The sequence below is a fragment of the Lagopus muta genome, chromosome Z (assembly GCF_023343835.1).
Source record: "Lagopus muta isolate bLagMut1 chromosome Z, bLagMut1 primary, whole genome shotgun sequence".
Classification (NCBI taxonomy): Eukaryota; Metazoa; Chordata; class Aves; order Galliformes; family Phasianidae; genus Lagopus; species Lagopus muta.
In genome coordinates, this window is record NC_064472.1 from 33,214,026 (window position 1) to 33,229,576 (window position 15,551).

General features: G+C 35.9%; 1 protein-coding gene across 2 annotated transcripts in view; it reads left to right on the forward strand.

Moving 5' to 3' along the window:
• The window catches only part of CNTLN (centlein), a 185,955-nt gene that overhangs the window by 12,232 nt on the left and 158,172 nt on the right, over positions 1-15,551 (forward strand). For both annotated transcript variants that reach the window (XM_048931533.1, XM_048931532.1), the window contains one exon: positions 5,222-5,310. In XM_048931533.1, the coding sequence (XP_048787490.1) occupies positions 5,222-5,310 (89 nt within the window). The remainder of the gene's footprint in view (positions 1-5,221; positions 5,311-15,551) is intronic.

Sequence of the window (15,551 nt, forward strand, 5' to 3'; positions counted from 1 at the left end):
AGGTAGACTGTGAAGAATTCCTTTTCCCCAGCCTGTACATGAATACGTTGTACATATCCGGGTCTTGTTAAGCATCTTCATCAATGGTCTTCTAATGGTGCAAAGGAGGAGTACTGGCACACCAAAAGGCTGCTGCTATTGAGCAAGACCTGGGTAGATTAGAGAGCTGGGCGGAGAGGAGCCTTATGAGGTTCAGCAACCTCTCTCTCTCTTTCTGGCAATGAGCATATTGGGAAAGTATTTATTAGTTAATATTCAAAACTCCACTGAGTATGACCCTGAAAAATTGGGCATTATCACAGGATCACAAAATCGCGAGGGTTGGAAGGGACTTCTGGACTTAAGTCCAAATGCCTGCTAAAGCACGTTGCCCACAGCAGGTCACACAAGTCTTGGAGCTGGTCTTCTTCTGAGCATGTGTTTTGAACACATAACTGTGACTTTGAGAAGCTTTTTTCCACTTAGATAATCACAGAATGTGGCTGTGGCAAAGTGGAGATCAGCTTCTTCTCCCAGGTCAAAATGTCAGGGCAATAGGTAAGAAGGTCAGGTGTAGTGTAACACCTGGGATGGCATCACCTCACACCTCAGTACAGGGTAGAGGCTTCTGGAAAGGAGCTCTGTGGAGAAGGACCTTGGTGACCTGGTGGACGAGAGGTTGGCCATGAGCCAGAGATGTGCCCTTGTGGCCAAGAAAAAGGCTGACGGTATCTGGGGGGCATCAAAAAGAACATGGCCAGCAGGACAAGGAAGGTTACCCCCCTCTCCACTCTGCCTCGGTGAGGCCACTTGTGGAGTACTGTGTCCAGTTCCGGGCTCTCCAGTTCAGAAAAAACAGACATAGAGGCGTTCTAGAGAGAGTGCAATGAAGGTCTGCAAAGTTGATTAGGAGCCTGGAGTATCCCCTGCACAAGGAAAGAGACCTGGGACTGTTCAGACTTGAGAAGAGAAGGCTGAGAAGGGATCTCATCACAGTTCATAAGTATCTCAAATTCTAGAGCCAAAAGGATGGTGCCAGGCTCTTTTCAGTGGGGTACAGTGCCAGGACGAGGGACAGTGATCATAAACTGGAACACAGGAAGTTCCATACAAACATGAGGAAGAACTTCTTTACTGTGAGGGTGATAGAGCACTGGTACAGGCTGGTCCAGAGAGGTTGTGGAGTCTCCTTCTCTAGAGGCACTCCAAATCTATCTGGATAATGTCTTGCTTAACTTACTGTGGGGAACCTGAACCTGCTTTTGTCGGGGGGCTTGGACTTGATGGCATCCCCAGAGGTTCCTTCAAAGTCCTACGAGTCTGTGGTTCTTTGGTATTCATCAGCAGCGATTTAGTGCAAGTTTCCATAGTTTTTGCACTGTTCTGTGTGTGTGTGTGTGTGTGTGTGTGTGTGTAAAAAGCAGGAATCATGTATTTAGAAGAAGGTGTCTGAAAGTTACATGTTGCTGTGTACTCTTGTGAGGCCCTATGCAAGCTTCCCAGTTTGGAGTCTGGCGGGTGAGGGAGCTTCCAGGACAGCTCAAAGAGCAGCCTCTTCTCCTTGTGATGAATCTCATGATAGTGGATAATGCTTCTTGCAGTCATGCAGAAGCCTGAGAGCCTCATTTGCTCTAATACATAAGTGAACAGAAAACACAACAGCTACTTCTTCCACAGTGTTGTACAGAGGAAAGTAAAGGCAAGATCTAAGGAAGCCTGATGATAAATAAATTCAGTATCTTATAAAAGCAGACAAAATTAGATTGAAGAAAGCCTGTAAGCTCACAAATCAACATCGGTAATTTTGCTTGTTTTTAAGTTTGAAAGTTTTTAAGTACTGTCTGTACTTTTTTAAGCATGCTGCAATGACTGCTTGTCCCTTAGCCTAATTTGCGAGTGATTTTAAGTAGTTCAGTACAAAATTACACTGAATCATGTATGAAAGGTATGAAAATGTTCAGGTACTTGTATCAGTTCAGCTCTGCTCTTTATGTTGCTGATTAACTGAGATTTGAATTAATAGTATTTTGAAAGTGTAGTTGCGCTAGATTATTAGATGTTCATTCCTATGCTGTGGTTCAAATAGTTCTTTATGCTTGAACCGATGCCACTTAAGAGTGTAAGAACTGCTGACATAATTAGTGTCCTCCTAAATAATGTAAAACAAATCTCATTTCTATTGCTTTTAATTAGTGAGTTTTTATTTGGATTTGTGTTCTTTCTTTGATGGTCTTTAGAAAGAAATGAATGGTGTTCTTAAGCATTCAGAACACACAGAATGTATGTTCTGTTTAGATACTAATGCTTTGTGGATGCCTGCAGTGGTTTTTCCAAGCCTGAAAAATATTTTTATTTTTCATTTAGCTTCAGCCTGTGAAAAAGGAATGGTTTGTTTGGAAATCAGTATCTACACACACTGAGGTTTTTCTGATGATGTGGTAAGGTATTGCAGGATCTGCTCTTGCCAGATTTTTTGATTAAACAGTAAAGAGGTGTACAGTTTAGTCTTCAGAGATGATACACTGAAATCCGAGGTCATGTAAGTATCATGAAGTGACATCAGTCAGTGAGTGAGAGGCTGTATTGCTTGGTTTTGAAAAGAGGTGAGAAACAATTTGTGGCCTCGTTTGATTAACACGATTGATTACAATACTGTTTGAGGCCTAGTTTTTTCTCATCTTCTGCCTTAACACTTCATTATCCTGTTCGTTATCTGCTGGCTTGCATGCCACAGTGTCAGTGAGCAGTCGTTATATTGCTAACCCACACTAATTAGAAAACCATGATCTCCCTTTCAGGACTTTTGTGTGTGTGTGTGTGTGTGTGTGTGTGTGTGTGTGTGTGTGTGTGTGTGTGTGTGTGTCTGTAATAGTGTGCAATAGCTAGAGGCCTATTTCTTCCTTTTACCTTTTTTTTTTTAAATACCAGAAATGAAGTCCTCTTGTCAGGACTTTCAGCACCTACTGTTCTATATATTCAACAGAGATAGTTACATTAAATTTCTCTGATTTTGTGAAAGACCAACTGTTACTACTGTTTTTTTTTATGCTGTAGTCCATTTTGCATATGAGCTGGTGACAGCCTCAAATTGTTCAATTCACACTTGTGACCAGAGTGTTTCTTTTATTTAATTACTGACATAGCTAGCTCAGTCTGATTTGTTGGTGGTGTGTGTTCTTAAAATAGTTGGATAATTTTTTTTTTGTTTCCATCAATACTTTACTAGTGCAGGAAATTTCCATAAAGTTTTCTTCTCTATGCGGTTGACAAAGTTGATGGCATTTAAGGATTTAAATATCTACAAACTAGAAGTGACTGTATTACAAAGAAGAGGATATTTCTAAGAAAAACAAAACAGTTAGCCCCCTCCCCCTCCACTTTTCAGGTTTTTTTTTTTTTTTGCACAAGTTCATTGTTCACATTCTTCATGGAATTTTAAAATTCAAATGTGTGCATTTCTAAATTTTAAAGGAGGACACTCAGAACTTTAAAAAAAGGTTTTCAGGGTTGCCTCATAAAGTATTTACAGTCATTTATTCTAGTTCTTATGTAATCATTATTAATTTTTTAATTATAATTTTGTTTATGATGATATTACTGTTGATTTAATAACTTAGACTCAATACACTGATAAATCCTGATTGAAATTATCTTGGCTTTAGAGATGTCTTTCGATTTCATCTTGTAGGTATTTGTCTTGTTTTGAAGGAAGAGAAACGTTATGTTGGACCAGCTGTCATGTGCTGGATCTAATATTGCTTGTAAAGTTTAAGTCTGCTTCCCAGAAGGAAAGGCTGATTGGGAACAAATGGAAAGAAAACATAGCAAAAGTATAAAGTGCAGTTTCTATTCCTGAGATTGACTCTAATTTAGTCATACAATGTGTGGTTTTCATTAACTCTTGTGAGGTCAAACCTGTAGTTCTGTTACACTGTTGTATGTCTTACATGACCATTGCTTTTAGCTGTTTCTAGTCATGGACAGAGTAATCTGAGAAAAGGAACAATCTGTTCATGTCCATAAAAAGTGAGAAAATGATTGAAGAGGAAATTAAGTGAGAAAACTATAATGAAGCCAAATGGTGGAGGTAAAGAGAGGAACTCAAGTCTTCTGTTTTAGATGTTAATAAAGTTTAAGATTTTTTTTTTTTTTTCAGAGAAAAGCTGTGTTATTTATCTACTCTAGATTATTTCAGTGAGTTTCTTGCTAACAAATTAAATCTTTATTTTAGCATGCTCTTAGGTTCTGGAAGCTAGGTAGAAAAGGAAAGCAGGGAAATTGCGATAGCCATCGGAGTGGTGATTTTCCTTTCATGTCATAGATTTTTTTTATGCACATTCCACTTTTTTTTAAGATTAAAAGCTAATAAAAGTAGCCTAAATTGCATCCTTGTGATTTTTTTAATCTGGCTGGCAGTTTGACAGTTTTGATTTATTAATTTTTAATTTGATGATAGCCTGTGTTCAGTAGACTTGATATTAGTCCAGTGCATGGTTTATGTACATATGCTTTGCTTTCTTGCTCTGTTCTCCTTGACTTCAACATTGCTGGTTTTTGTCTTATAGAGTTAACACAATATGATTTTAATTTTTGACTGCGTCAATATTGGCACTTCCAGTAATACTATTGTATTGTAATAAAAATACAATACAAAATAACCATGCAAAATAACATGTTATGTGTAGTGAAAAATAGAAATCTGGAAAAGCTTTTAGCTTACCTTTGACTCTCACAAACTTTCTTCATTGCATTTTTTTAAAAGCACTTTTTTCTCTCTCTTATTTAAGAATCTTTTCTGAAGCTTTTATATGATGCAAGTTAGAACATTTGTTAGGCTTATGCTGTCTGCTTTGAAACAAATCTAGGAGCTGTGCATAACAGAATTTAATGTTGAATTATGTATTCTATGTGTATTGTAAACTGAACATATATTGATAGATATATACTACTAGACATTCTTGAAGTTAATATACCAGAAGGCAATTTTGATTGAATAATATTGTTTTTTGCTGCTATATGTCACATTGCACACTCTTTTATAGTTGATCAAAAAAAATCTACATTGTTAAAACTGTTTATTTAAGAACTGCTTAGTATGTTTTTAGTTTCAAGATATGGTAATGCTTACTATAATAGAGAGTTTTTTTAATAGTTGTCTTCTCTATGTTCTCAAGTTGTCTTTTTGGTTACAAGAGATATAGTCCATACTAATTCTATTTATGTCTTTTTTCTTCTTTTTAAGGCTGATAAAGAATTTGTGTGGTCTCTTTGGAAACGTCTCCAAGTGTCAAATCCAGACCTTACGCAAGCTATCAGTTTAGCTGTGGAAAGGTGAGTTTAAACATCTAACATTTTTTAAAAACAAATAAAACTGCTGATACTACATTCATGTTTTTAATTGAGAAAAAAAGCGTGATTTAAAAAATGTTACATATGCTATACCTATATGCATATCTATTATTGAACTGTGTCAAATGTACTCAGAACATGTTGCTAGTTTCCTTTTTTGTGTTGGGACGTTTATCTGCAGAGAAGAAGCTCAGTTATTAGGATAGTGTTTACATACTACTTTTGCATTGCTTGTGTATTTTGATTTGGGAAGTTATTTAAGTGTATTTAAGATGATTTAGGAACAGATTTACTGTTTGTCATCATGTTAAAACACTTATTCTAACCTATTTGTTTTAGGATGAAATTTGATTATATGTGGTTGCGGTGGTAGTTTTACTGTTCTTTCTCCAGATATAAAAAGACAAAACATTTGTTTTACTTAACAAATTTTATAGATGAAAAATATGGAAAATTTTAGCTCATTGAAATAAAGCTTAATAAGCTATAAGAAGGTTTTCAGGCTTAATAACATTTTTGTTTTGTATTCCATCTAAAAAAAAATAGGATATTAGGAAAAGTAAAGCACAGAGATACTGGCATGTATTTAAACAATGTTGAATGTAGTGAATTACTTGTGCCTCTGCATAGTTTATAAAATTCAAGGCTTCCTTCCTTAATTTTTCATCTTCATGTCCAGGAATATGTTTTGTTATTAACCTTTGCTTTAAATTATCACAAAAATTGATTCTGAGTGTATTATGCTCAGTGTTTTTACTGGGGTGGAAAACATTTGTGGTAGCCTTTTAACTTGTAGCTTAGCATACCACAAGGTACTGAAAGTAGATCGCTGCAGTAATCTTTTCTATAATAGTCTATTTCATATGAGAGTAAAAAGTAATATACCCTGTATAGATACTTTGAGTTTTTTAGGTAGAAGTTGGTGACTCGTACCAATCACCAACTTCTACATAAGTTAAGGAAGCATGACAACATGTTCTTATTAAGGTTTTTGCTTATATCCTCTCTTCTTTCAGAAGAGTGCTATCAATTCAGAACATATCACAGGAACTCAAAGCTATATAACTGTATTGTATAATTCTCCTCTCAAGAGTTATGCATTTAAGAAGGAAGAAATTAGTTCCCTAACACCTTTTTAGGTGATATCTTTACCAAAGAGAATCTTGGAATAGGTCTGTATAGAACCTATTCAGTATACAAGAGTATCATTAATGTTGACTTAAACTTTGGATTTACTTTGATTTGACAGACGGAGCAATATCATGTTTGTTTGTTTTTTGTTGTTTTTTTTTTCCTGTTGATGTAGCTTCTCTTTCACCTCAGAATGGTTTAACTGCTTCATTGGAACACATTTTTAGTGAATCTGAAGATTCACTTTACTTGTGAATCTTCTGCACAACCAAATTACAGCCCCGCATATTCTGTTAACTTTTTCAGTTATAGCTTTCCATAATCTTTTCTGAAGATTTTCACACTCTTCTGTTTCATGAACTTCATGCTCTTTCAGGAAAAATTTGTCTTCTTCCATGCCTTACAGTATAATGTACAGTTGTATCATGACAGTTTTATCTCAATTCAGAAATGTTAATGAAATATCTGGGTAATTTATAATCGGCACAGTGTTTGGTCAGGAAATTTTAGCTTTCTGACTTTGTTAATTTAGCCAAGGTAAGTGGTTTTAAAGGGGAGAGAGTTGAGATTATTAAGTAATGGTTATAAGCAAAATGATTTCTAAAGCAGATCACTCAGCTCAAAGCCTTTTCTGTGTACCACTTAGTTTTGTAAGTTAAGATGTTAAGTATAACATCAGGCTTTGGCCTCAGTGATACTTCTGGATCCCTTCCAACTCAAGATGTGCATGTGTTTCTGTGATTATATCTGATAAAAACAAAAATGGCAACAAAAACAAAAACCAGCTCAACTCTTCTTTAACTCATCTGTATTAGGAACAAAACTGATCCTATTGTTAATGCTTTCCAACTTGATTTCCATCTATTATTGACTTAAGTGATTTTTGAAGTAGATAAAAAGAGAATGAAATGGATTTAGAACTTTTGCTGTCTCTGCTTGGGATTATAACGTGAATACTGCAAATGTTTGTGTAACTTCATTTTTCAGTGTGTTCTGTCTATTGAAAATTCAATCACCAACAAGCTTTCAGTGCCAGCTTCTTAGCTGATCTTCTGAGATCAGAAACACAGAATGGTAGCTGGTATGCAATGGGGAGCATGTCTGGCTGCCTTACTCAGTTGTGATGATTTACCTGTTGGCGTTGATTTTTCCTTCTCAGTCTGCAGAACCGTGGAGGGGTTCTACAGAGACACCTCAGGCTTTGAGACAGGCCTTTCCCTCTTAGTCTTTGTTGTGGCAGTTTGCCATTTCTCATCACTTTTTCTTTGCCTCTGACTGGATGTGCTGGTGGGGGAGTTTGGGGCTGTTTGGCCCTGGGCTGTGGATTTAATGCGGGTTGCATGTGAATCCAGCTGTCTCTCCTCACTGCTGCCCTCCCTGCAGCTCAGTTATCTCTTGCAGGAGATCCTCCACCTTGGCACATCTTATGCAGGTGAGTTTGCCACTCTCCTCTACTCCAGGAGCAAGGTCCAGGCACTTCCCACAGACCACCATCTGCACAGATGCTTCTTCCTTCAGTAGCTCTTTATGGATGGAGGCATTGGTCATGACCTGGGTAGATGGTGTATATCACCCTGCTACAGCTGCAGCCTTAGCTTGATGTTGAGTGCTTCTGCTTCAAGATTCTTGTGGAATGAGTGCCCCTCACTTCTGCAGCTGGTAGAACCTGTGCCCTTGCAGCCTCCCTGTACCTTGAGATTCGTTGCTCTGGTTCAGGCCAGGATTGTTCTGAAGCAGCTGGTCTTGATGACTGAGCCTGCTACCTACTGGAAATAATCATACTCTAAGAAAGTGTAGTCTTTCTGTTTCTTAGATCACATGTAATTAATCTGTCAGTTTTGTTGCATGGATTTCATTCTTCAAGTTAGTGAAATCAGCAGCCAGACTTCCTTCAGGAGACTACACTAACAAGAGTAAGAACATGTAACAGTGAAAGGACAAAGTGTTAACTTAAAGCCTTGTACACCACAGGTGTGTAATGAAGAAGGAAAAAAATAATGTATGTAGACTGTTCCAAAAGTAATGCCTTCTCTTTTATTATGTTGACCCATGACACCAGAGGTAGATGTTGGTGGTTTGGCAGTAGAGGCTGAGCCTTCCCACCGATACTGTTACCTCTTGTTGCTGTGTGACAGATGGCAGCAGAGGGGCAGTCTAAAACAATGTCTGACATGGAAGTGCATGCGAAGCAAAGTTGTGGAATTCCTCCATGCAGGAAAAATGGCACTCAGTGGCATTCATCAATGCTTGCTGAGCATTTATGGAGCCCAGTGGATGTGAGGTGGAAGGTGATAATTTTCTGCAATGGTGACAGAGGTAGTGGGTCACCTCTGCTGGTGCAGATTGTTATCAGTGTAGCTTGCAAGCTCTTGTTCAGTGGTCATGAAGATGCATAGTTTGTGGTGACTATGTTGACAAATTGTGTTTTGTAGCTGCGAATTTGTTCTGTCGAATAGCATTGTTGTGCTCCTTCTATTTGTTGTAGTTTCCATGCAAATAAACAGGAGGCTTTACTTTTGGGGCAGCCTACATGTTGGCAATACTAGCTCCGTAGTCAAGTGAATTTTATTAGTGACATTAATTTATATTTGTAACATTAAACTATTCCTTATATTATCCTTTTCTGAAATAAACAAAAAAGTTTAGAAGGCATAATTTGGGGGATATAGGAGGGAATTAACAGTAGCTTTCCATTATTTGTGTGCTATCTTGAAGTGATTTCATGGTCCTAAAATAGAAGTTAACCTACCCTAAAACAGTAAAAATGTAACTGGTGCCTTTTTATTTATGTGCTGTTGATTCTTACAATACACCAATGATGTTCTGCTTTTCAGCAGTCTTTGCAGTTCTTGCTGGGTAACTGTAACTATATTCCCATTTTAATATTCAGATATAAACAAAAAATTATCTTTACTGTGCAAATGAGAAATGCCTTTGGGATATGTAAAAGCCTCCAGGTATTCTCGAACAAGCCATTGTAAAAGTACATCTCATGTTAGTATACTTTCCAGCTACTTTAAATACTATTGATCTCGGTATTATGTAAAGAGCGTGCTATTTCTGGCTCACTGCCTTTTGAAATATTCACTTTTTTGATGATGAATTTTTTTTAAAAAGGTTGCTTAACAGTACCCTTTACAGGTAAGTACATATATAAACTCAGAATTGAAGATCAGATAAGAGTATCAAATGGTTTAAAACATTGTGGTAAACTTTCAGAGACCTCAGTAAGACTTTCATGTTACACGAAATCTTGATAGGTCAATTGATTCTGATTTTCCTCTGGGACATCTGACTGCCTTTCTCCTGAAAGGTGGAGTCAGACTGTGGCAGTGATACAAAACTTGGTAGATGTTGATGGAGATTGTATTACATTAGATGATATCATTGCTTTAGCTATGTTTTCCTACACCTATTCCTAGTGTGCTGTCTTGCAAGATTTCAGCGAAGAGTGGGAATGAATATAATGTTTGATGTCATTATGGCAGCCTAACATTATTATTCCAGTAATGGATAGAATTTCATTGTTCTTGCTGGGATATTACGTCTTTCTAAAGGTGAAGAAAACAGGGCTGAAGAGCAAGTGATCAGAAATATCCATAGAAATTTTTTGGAAGGGCTATCAAAGGAACTTAGGCTACATTTTGCTGTCCTGTGGATAGCAAAATATTGAAGAAACATGAAAAATAAGGTTGGTATGGATTCCTTACTGGTTGAAGATGTGTGTATGTACTGGAAATAAGTACTTTTATGCAGAAGGGTGTTAATGCTTTGTATGTATGAGTAAACGTAGATTGCTGATATTAATTGAAAAATAATTTTAAAGGGATCTTTTGAAGGGATGGTAAACAACTTTTTTTCTTAAGCCTTTTTTTTTTTTTTTTTTTTTTTTTTTTTTACTCGTGCACATTAGTAGGCAACAGAATGACAGAACTAAAGAATAAAGAAGTTCTAACATGTTCTTGAAAGTTGTTACTGTTTTGTCATTGAGTTTAAAGTAAAGTGGACTCCCTAGTTATTATCACTCAATAAAGTGGATGGAATAATAGAGTATAAGGGTACAACCTTTTTGTCTAAGGTCAAATAATTGTGATTGTCTACAGTTGATGAAAGTTTAATATCCTATTTCATTAAAAATTCTCAGAACATTGAACATAAGTCAACATTCCATGGAGAAGAAAGTATTATGCAGCTTGCATGTGTGCATATCTGCATATCGGAGCACAAAATATTGACATGATAATTGCAGTCAAGCCTGATTGAACAGTGGCCTGTGGGAATTCAGCTGGTGTTGTACCAACTGGATGGCTGCTCAGGACACAGTTTGAAATGCAAGGTGCAAGTTAGCACTTTATTCAGCACAGGCAGGCATCATTTAAAAATCCTTGGGGGAAACCCTGGTGATGTGCAGATGTTAAAGCAGTCTGTTCTGAAGTGCTGATATTTTAAACACTGTAAGAGGGTTGTGTATTTTAGATGAAAAATGTTTGCAAAATTATTAGGGAAAAATGTCACTTTATTTTCTTTACTGCCCTAGTATTCTATGTGTATTCTTAAAATATGAAACATAAATCATCTAGTGAATTAACTTAGAGATGCGAGAAATTACACGTCTTTAGTGATGCTTTTTCATTTTGATATGTATGATATAACATAAAACTGGTGACAAACACAGCTTCATAAATAATTTACTAAGGAAATAATTTCTTCTTACAGTTTGTTTATAATTAGACCTTACGTTATTTTTGTGAAGAAACTAATGTACATGTAATGTGGCTTTGATTCAGAAAATATGTCTTGTCTTAGAGTACAGCAGATATATGATATTGATTTCAGTTTAGTTTAGGGTTTTTTTTTTCTTTAATGTGGTCTAAATCTTTTGAAAGCACAATCTGCAAGTATTAGAAGTAAAAGGAAATAAAAGGAATTAATTACGTGTCAATTAAAATATGAAGTGTAAGGATCTTCTAAGGTCTAGGTGAGATTAAATAGTACATTAAATAAAAATTATTTAGTTCTGTTTTCTTATCTCAACTGGTGCACCAACACACTGTTTTTACTTGAAAGTTGTTTCTTCTAACCACTAATTCTAAAGCCAGAGGGCTGTGACTGACTGTACACAGCAAATTACAGTATTGGTGCCATATTCACAGTAACATTGACAGTGTGTGATATATACCTTTGCCTTGCATGTGGGCCGTTCATTATCTATTTAATAATAATATTGAATACATCCACTTTCACAAGTATGCTAATGGAAATGTAAAGACCAGGAGAAGTAATAATTGCCTTGAATGGCACATCAAACCAGTTCATCATAACTTTTAAAAATAGGAATATTTCCAGATTTTTTTTTTATTTTTAGTTACAGATAAAATATGTACAGTGTTAAGATAAAAAATTTGTTGTTCTTCTATCATGAATCTCAAGGTTTGCAGAGTTTAAGTTTTTTAGGTTTGTAGGGCAGAATCTTTAGATTGTGAGCTTTTTTTAAAATCCTACTATTTATAAAACCAAACAGAGATACTACATGAAACCTGAGAACAGCAACTCCAATTTTTTATTAGTTAGAATTATTTTCATTAAGTTGATGTAAAAATGGCGTAATTATATATACATCTTTTTTTTTTTTTCCTAGACAAATAATTGATTGGCTGATTAAGATCTGTGTTAGCATCGAAGATGCCTCTCTTCCCAGAATACTTTCATTGAAGATTTTAGGAAGCGTGATGTCTTGTGAACTTCCCCAAACTTTTTAGTTTTGAAAACCTTGGCATTTTTTGTGCTCCTTATTCTGTTTTCACACCTCATTCATAACTGTTTCCTTAAAGAGTAATGTTTCATTTTTGACAAGTCATTAATAATAGTCCAAACCTCAAAAATGTTATCCTGTCCTGTTGTGTAATGTATCATGTAACACAGGAAAAAATCATAATAGGAAAAATGTTAAACAGTATTTCCTTGGTTTCTTCATTTTTGGGGAAAACTGAATCTAGATAGTTTATGTAGCTAAATACAGCTGTGTTAAACATTTAAAATAGGTAGTACTCATGGGAAAACTGATTGGAGCTTAAAACTTGTACAAATTGACAGCCTCTCTTCATTCCATTTTTCATCCTAGAGAAGTCTGGAAATATTCTTAGCTCACATCATTATTGCTCATCAGTGGTTCTAATTAGCTAAACAGGAGTTTGTCTCAGTCATTGATCATCATCAGCTTCTTGACAGTGCCTGATTTTTTTTTTTTTTTTTTTTTTTTCCCCATATTGCAATGGACCTTTTTTAATATGTTGGAAATACATAACGGCTCAATTGATAAAGTCAGTTGATGATTTTTATGCATATTTCTAAAAAGTAGGAGGGTATAATTTCATTTCTTGTCTAATATGATTTTAATGCACAAAAACAAGTAGAAGTATGATATGCAAGTTTCAGTCATATTACCTTGAGGGTCTATGGGGAACTGTACTGTAATGAACACTGGAAATTATTCTGTGCCACCAGGAGGAGCTCCTGGAAAAGATCCATAGGAGATTTCGATTTAAGCTTTAGTGTTCTGAAGGCATCCATTGTGTTCTTACGTTCTTAAAATCATTATTACTTTTAGAGCTGTGTGTGATAACTAGTGCAGCTATTTTGTATGAGGCATTACATATCTCATTATCTTGAGAGCCCCACCCCATATAGCCAAAAAATGCCATAAATTTACATTAGTCTGTTCCCACTTATGATGATGATGATGGATCTGTATTTACAAACACTGTTCCTTGATAGCTTTGTTCAAAGAGCTGTTTGACTGAGCATCAACTAGATATAGAAAGTACTGAGTTTAATTAGAAATATTCCTTGAAGAACTAGGTCATTTGTGTGTGTTCACAAACGTAGGCATATTTTTTCTTAGGTATTTTTTTTTATTATTCCTGTCTGTGTGGTTCAGTACTTTATTCCTATAAGCCTATTTGATACAGACTTGTCCTAAATTTACAGGACTCTATAAATTCTTCACTAGTGATAAAACATCTGAATTAGCTATGTGTACCATTTTTCAGATCTCAAGATAAGTTTGTTCTTTTGCTTTGTTCTTGTCATTTTTATTCACTTTCTTTCCCTTCTCTCTTTAAAAGGAAAACACACCTGTGGATTTCTTTTGAGGCTTGCCTTCCGAAATCTGTCTTGACTCATCAGTGTTTTGGATCAATTAATCCATTAGAAAATGGGTTTAATACGTTTTGAAGTGATGATTGTGTGGCTGAGATAAGAGGTTAATTAGTTAGCCAGTGTTTGTGTTTAATTTGGCTTAATTTTATAAAAAAAGAACTTTCTGAGAGAGGGTAGTGGTTAGAGTAGTAGAGAAGGCAGTGGCAGATTGTAGATGGCAAATGACATGAGAGTAGTAAGAGCAATGGTTTAATTTAATTATGCAAAATAAAAACACCTGAAGTAAAATGGGGAAGGGAGTAAATCAATGTTGGAACAGTGCATCTGATATTTTAGACAGCAACTGAAGTCGAGATGCTTTTGAAGGCAAGAGGCAGTATTATTCAATGGTGTTGGGGGTTTATGGTTGTATTCTGTTTGCTGGCTATGTTGTTACTGTTCCAAGTACTTCATACTAGAGGCCCTCTTTTTTTTTGTTTCCTAAAGCTTTTAAAGTTTTGGATCAAGCAAAATGGGTTTTATATGTATTTGAATATTGTCTGATCTTAAGTTCTTAACTTCTGTAGTTGTAGTTAACAACTGAAGAAACTTGGAGTACCATTGTATCTACAATTTAGTTAGATTTAGATTAGATCAGTTAATCACTTCATCATAGTGTGGTGCCTTTAGAAGAGAGAACTTATCTCCCAAAATATTTGGTTTTTGTGTACTGCAGGCACTCCTTTGGAAAAAACCAAAAACAAAACAGCTGCTAGCCATTAGGGATCACAGAGCAAAGAAGCTCAGTATGAGAAAGCAATGAGGATTTTAGGTTGTAGCAGACTTCTGGCTCATTGAAGTTGCACGATAGTTTATAGTAACTGTCATAAGCAACAGACCTGTTTCAGGAGCACACAAGCTCCAGATATTTGAGATTTTTCTTATTTACATCTAATTTTTAAAGCGATTTTGCAGGTTATGGTCTGTAAAGGATTATAAACTTTTCAGAAATTCCTTTTTTAAAAAACAAACAAACAAAAAAACCCCACCTCATTGAGAAGTTGAGTTCTTGAATTTTAGTGTTGTGGTTCAGCCTTGGTAGGTAGCTGAGTCCCACACAACCACTTGCTCACTCTCCTGCAGCAAGAGAAGAGAATCAGAAGAGTAAAGTGAGAAAACTCATGGGTTGAGAGAAAGGCAGTTTAATGGGTAAAACAAAAATTGTGGGCAAGCAGAGAACAATGAAGAAGTCATTGACTACTTCCCATTGGCAGGTAGATAGTCATTTACTGGGAATTAGGTCTACATCACTTGTGGTGCTTACTTTGGAAGACAAACACCATAACTCTGAATTTTTTTTCTGTCCCCCAGCTCTTACTCCTAGGCATGTCATTGTATGGTATGGGATATTCCTTGGGTCAGTTTGAATCATCTTTCCTGGCTGTGTCCCCTCCCTGATCCTTTTCATCTCCAGCCTCCTTGGTGTGGCAGTGTGAGAAACAGAAGAGTCCTCGACTCTGTAAGCACTACGCTGGAACTGCTAAACAAACAAACAAAATAAAACATATCCAAAACAGTGCCATATGAGCTGCTAAGAAGAAAATGAACTCAATCTCACTCTAAATCAGTGCAAATAGTTAATCATTACTTAGAAATTTCATTTTTTTCTTCTCCAGTGTCTTTTTCCCTAGTTTTTTCTTCAAAAGACATCACACTGTAACTTCAAGGATAAATGAGCTAAACTTTCTAACAGGATGGATTTCTGTAACTGCATGCAACTTTGTACAGTTTTAGTAGGGTTTGAAGAGAAACTATGAAAAGCTATCAGTATCTGTGGAAGTAATGCTTTATTTCTATTCAAACTACAACTTACAAAGAGCAAAGTAATGTGATTTGCTGGTACAAATTCTCCACTACAAAAGTGTGTTCTTCAACATAGTCACCACCATTGGCTA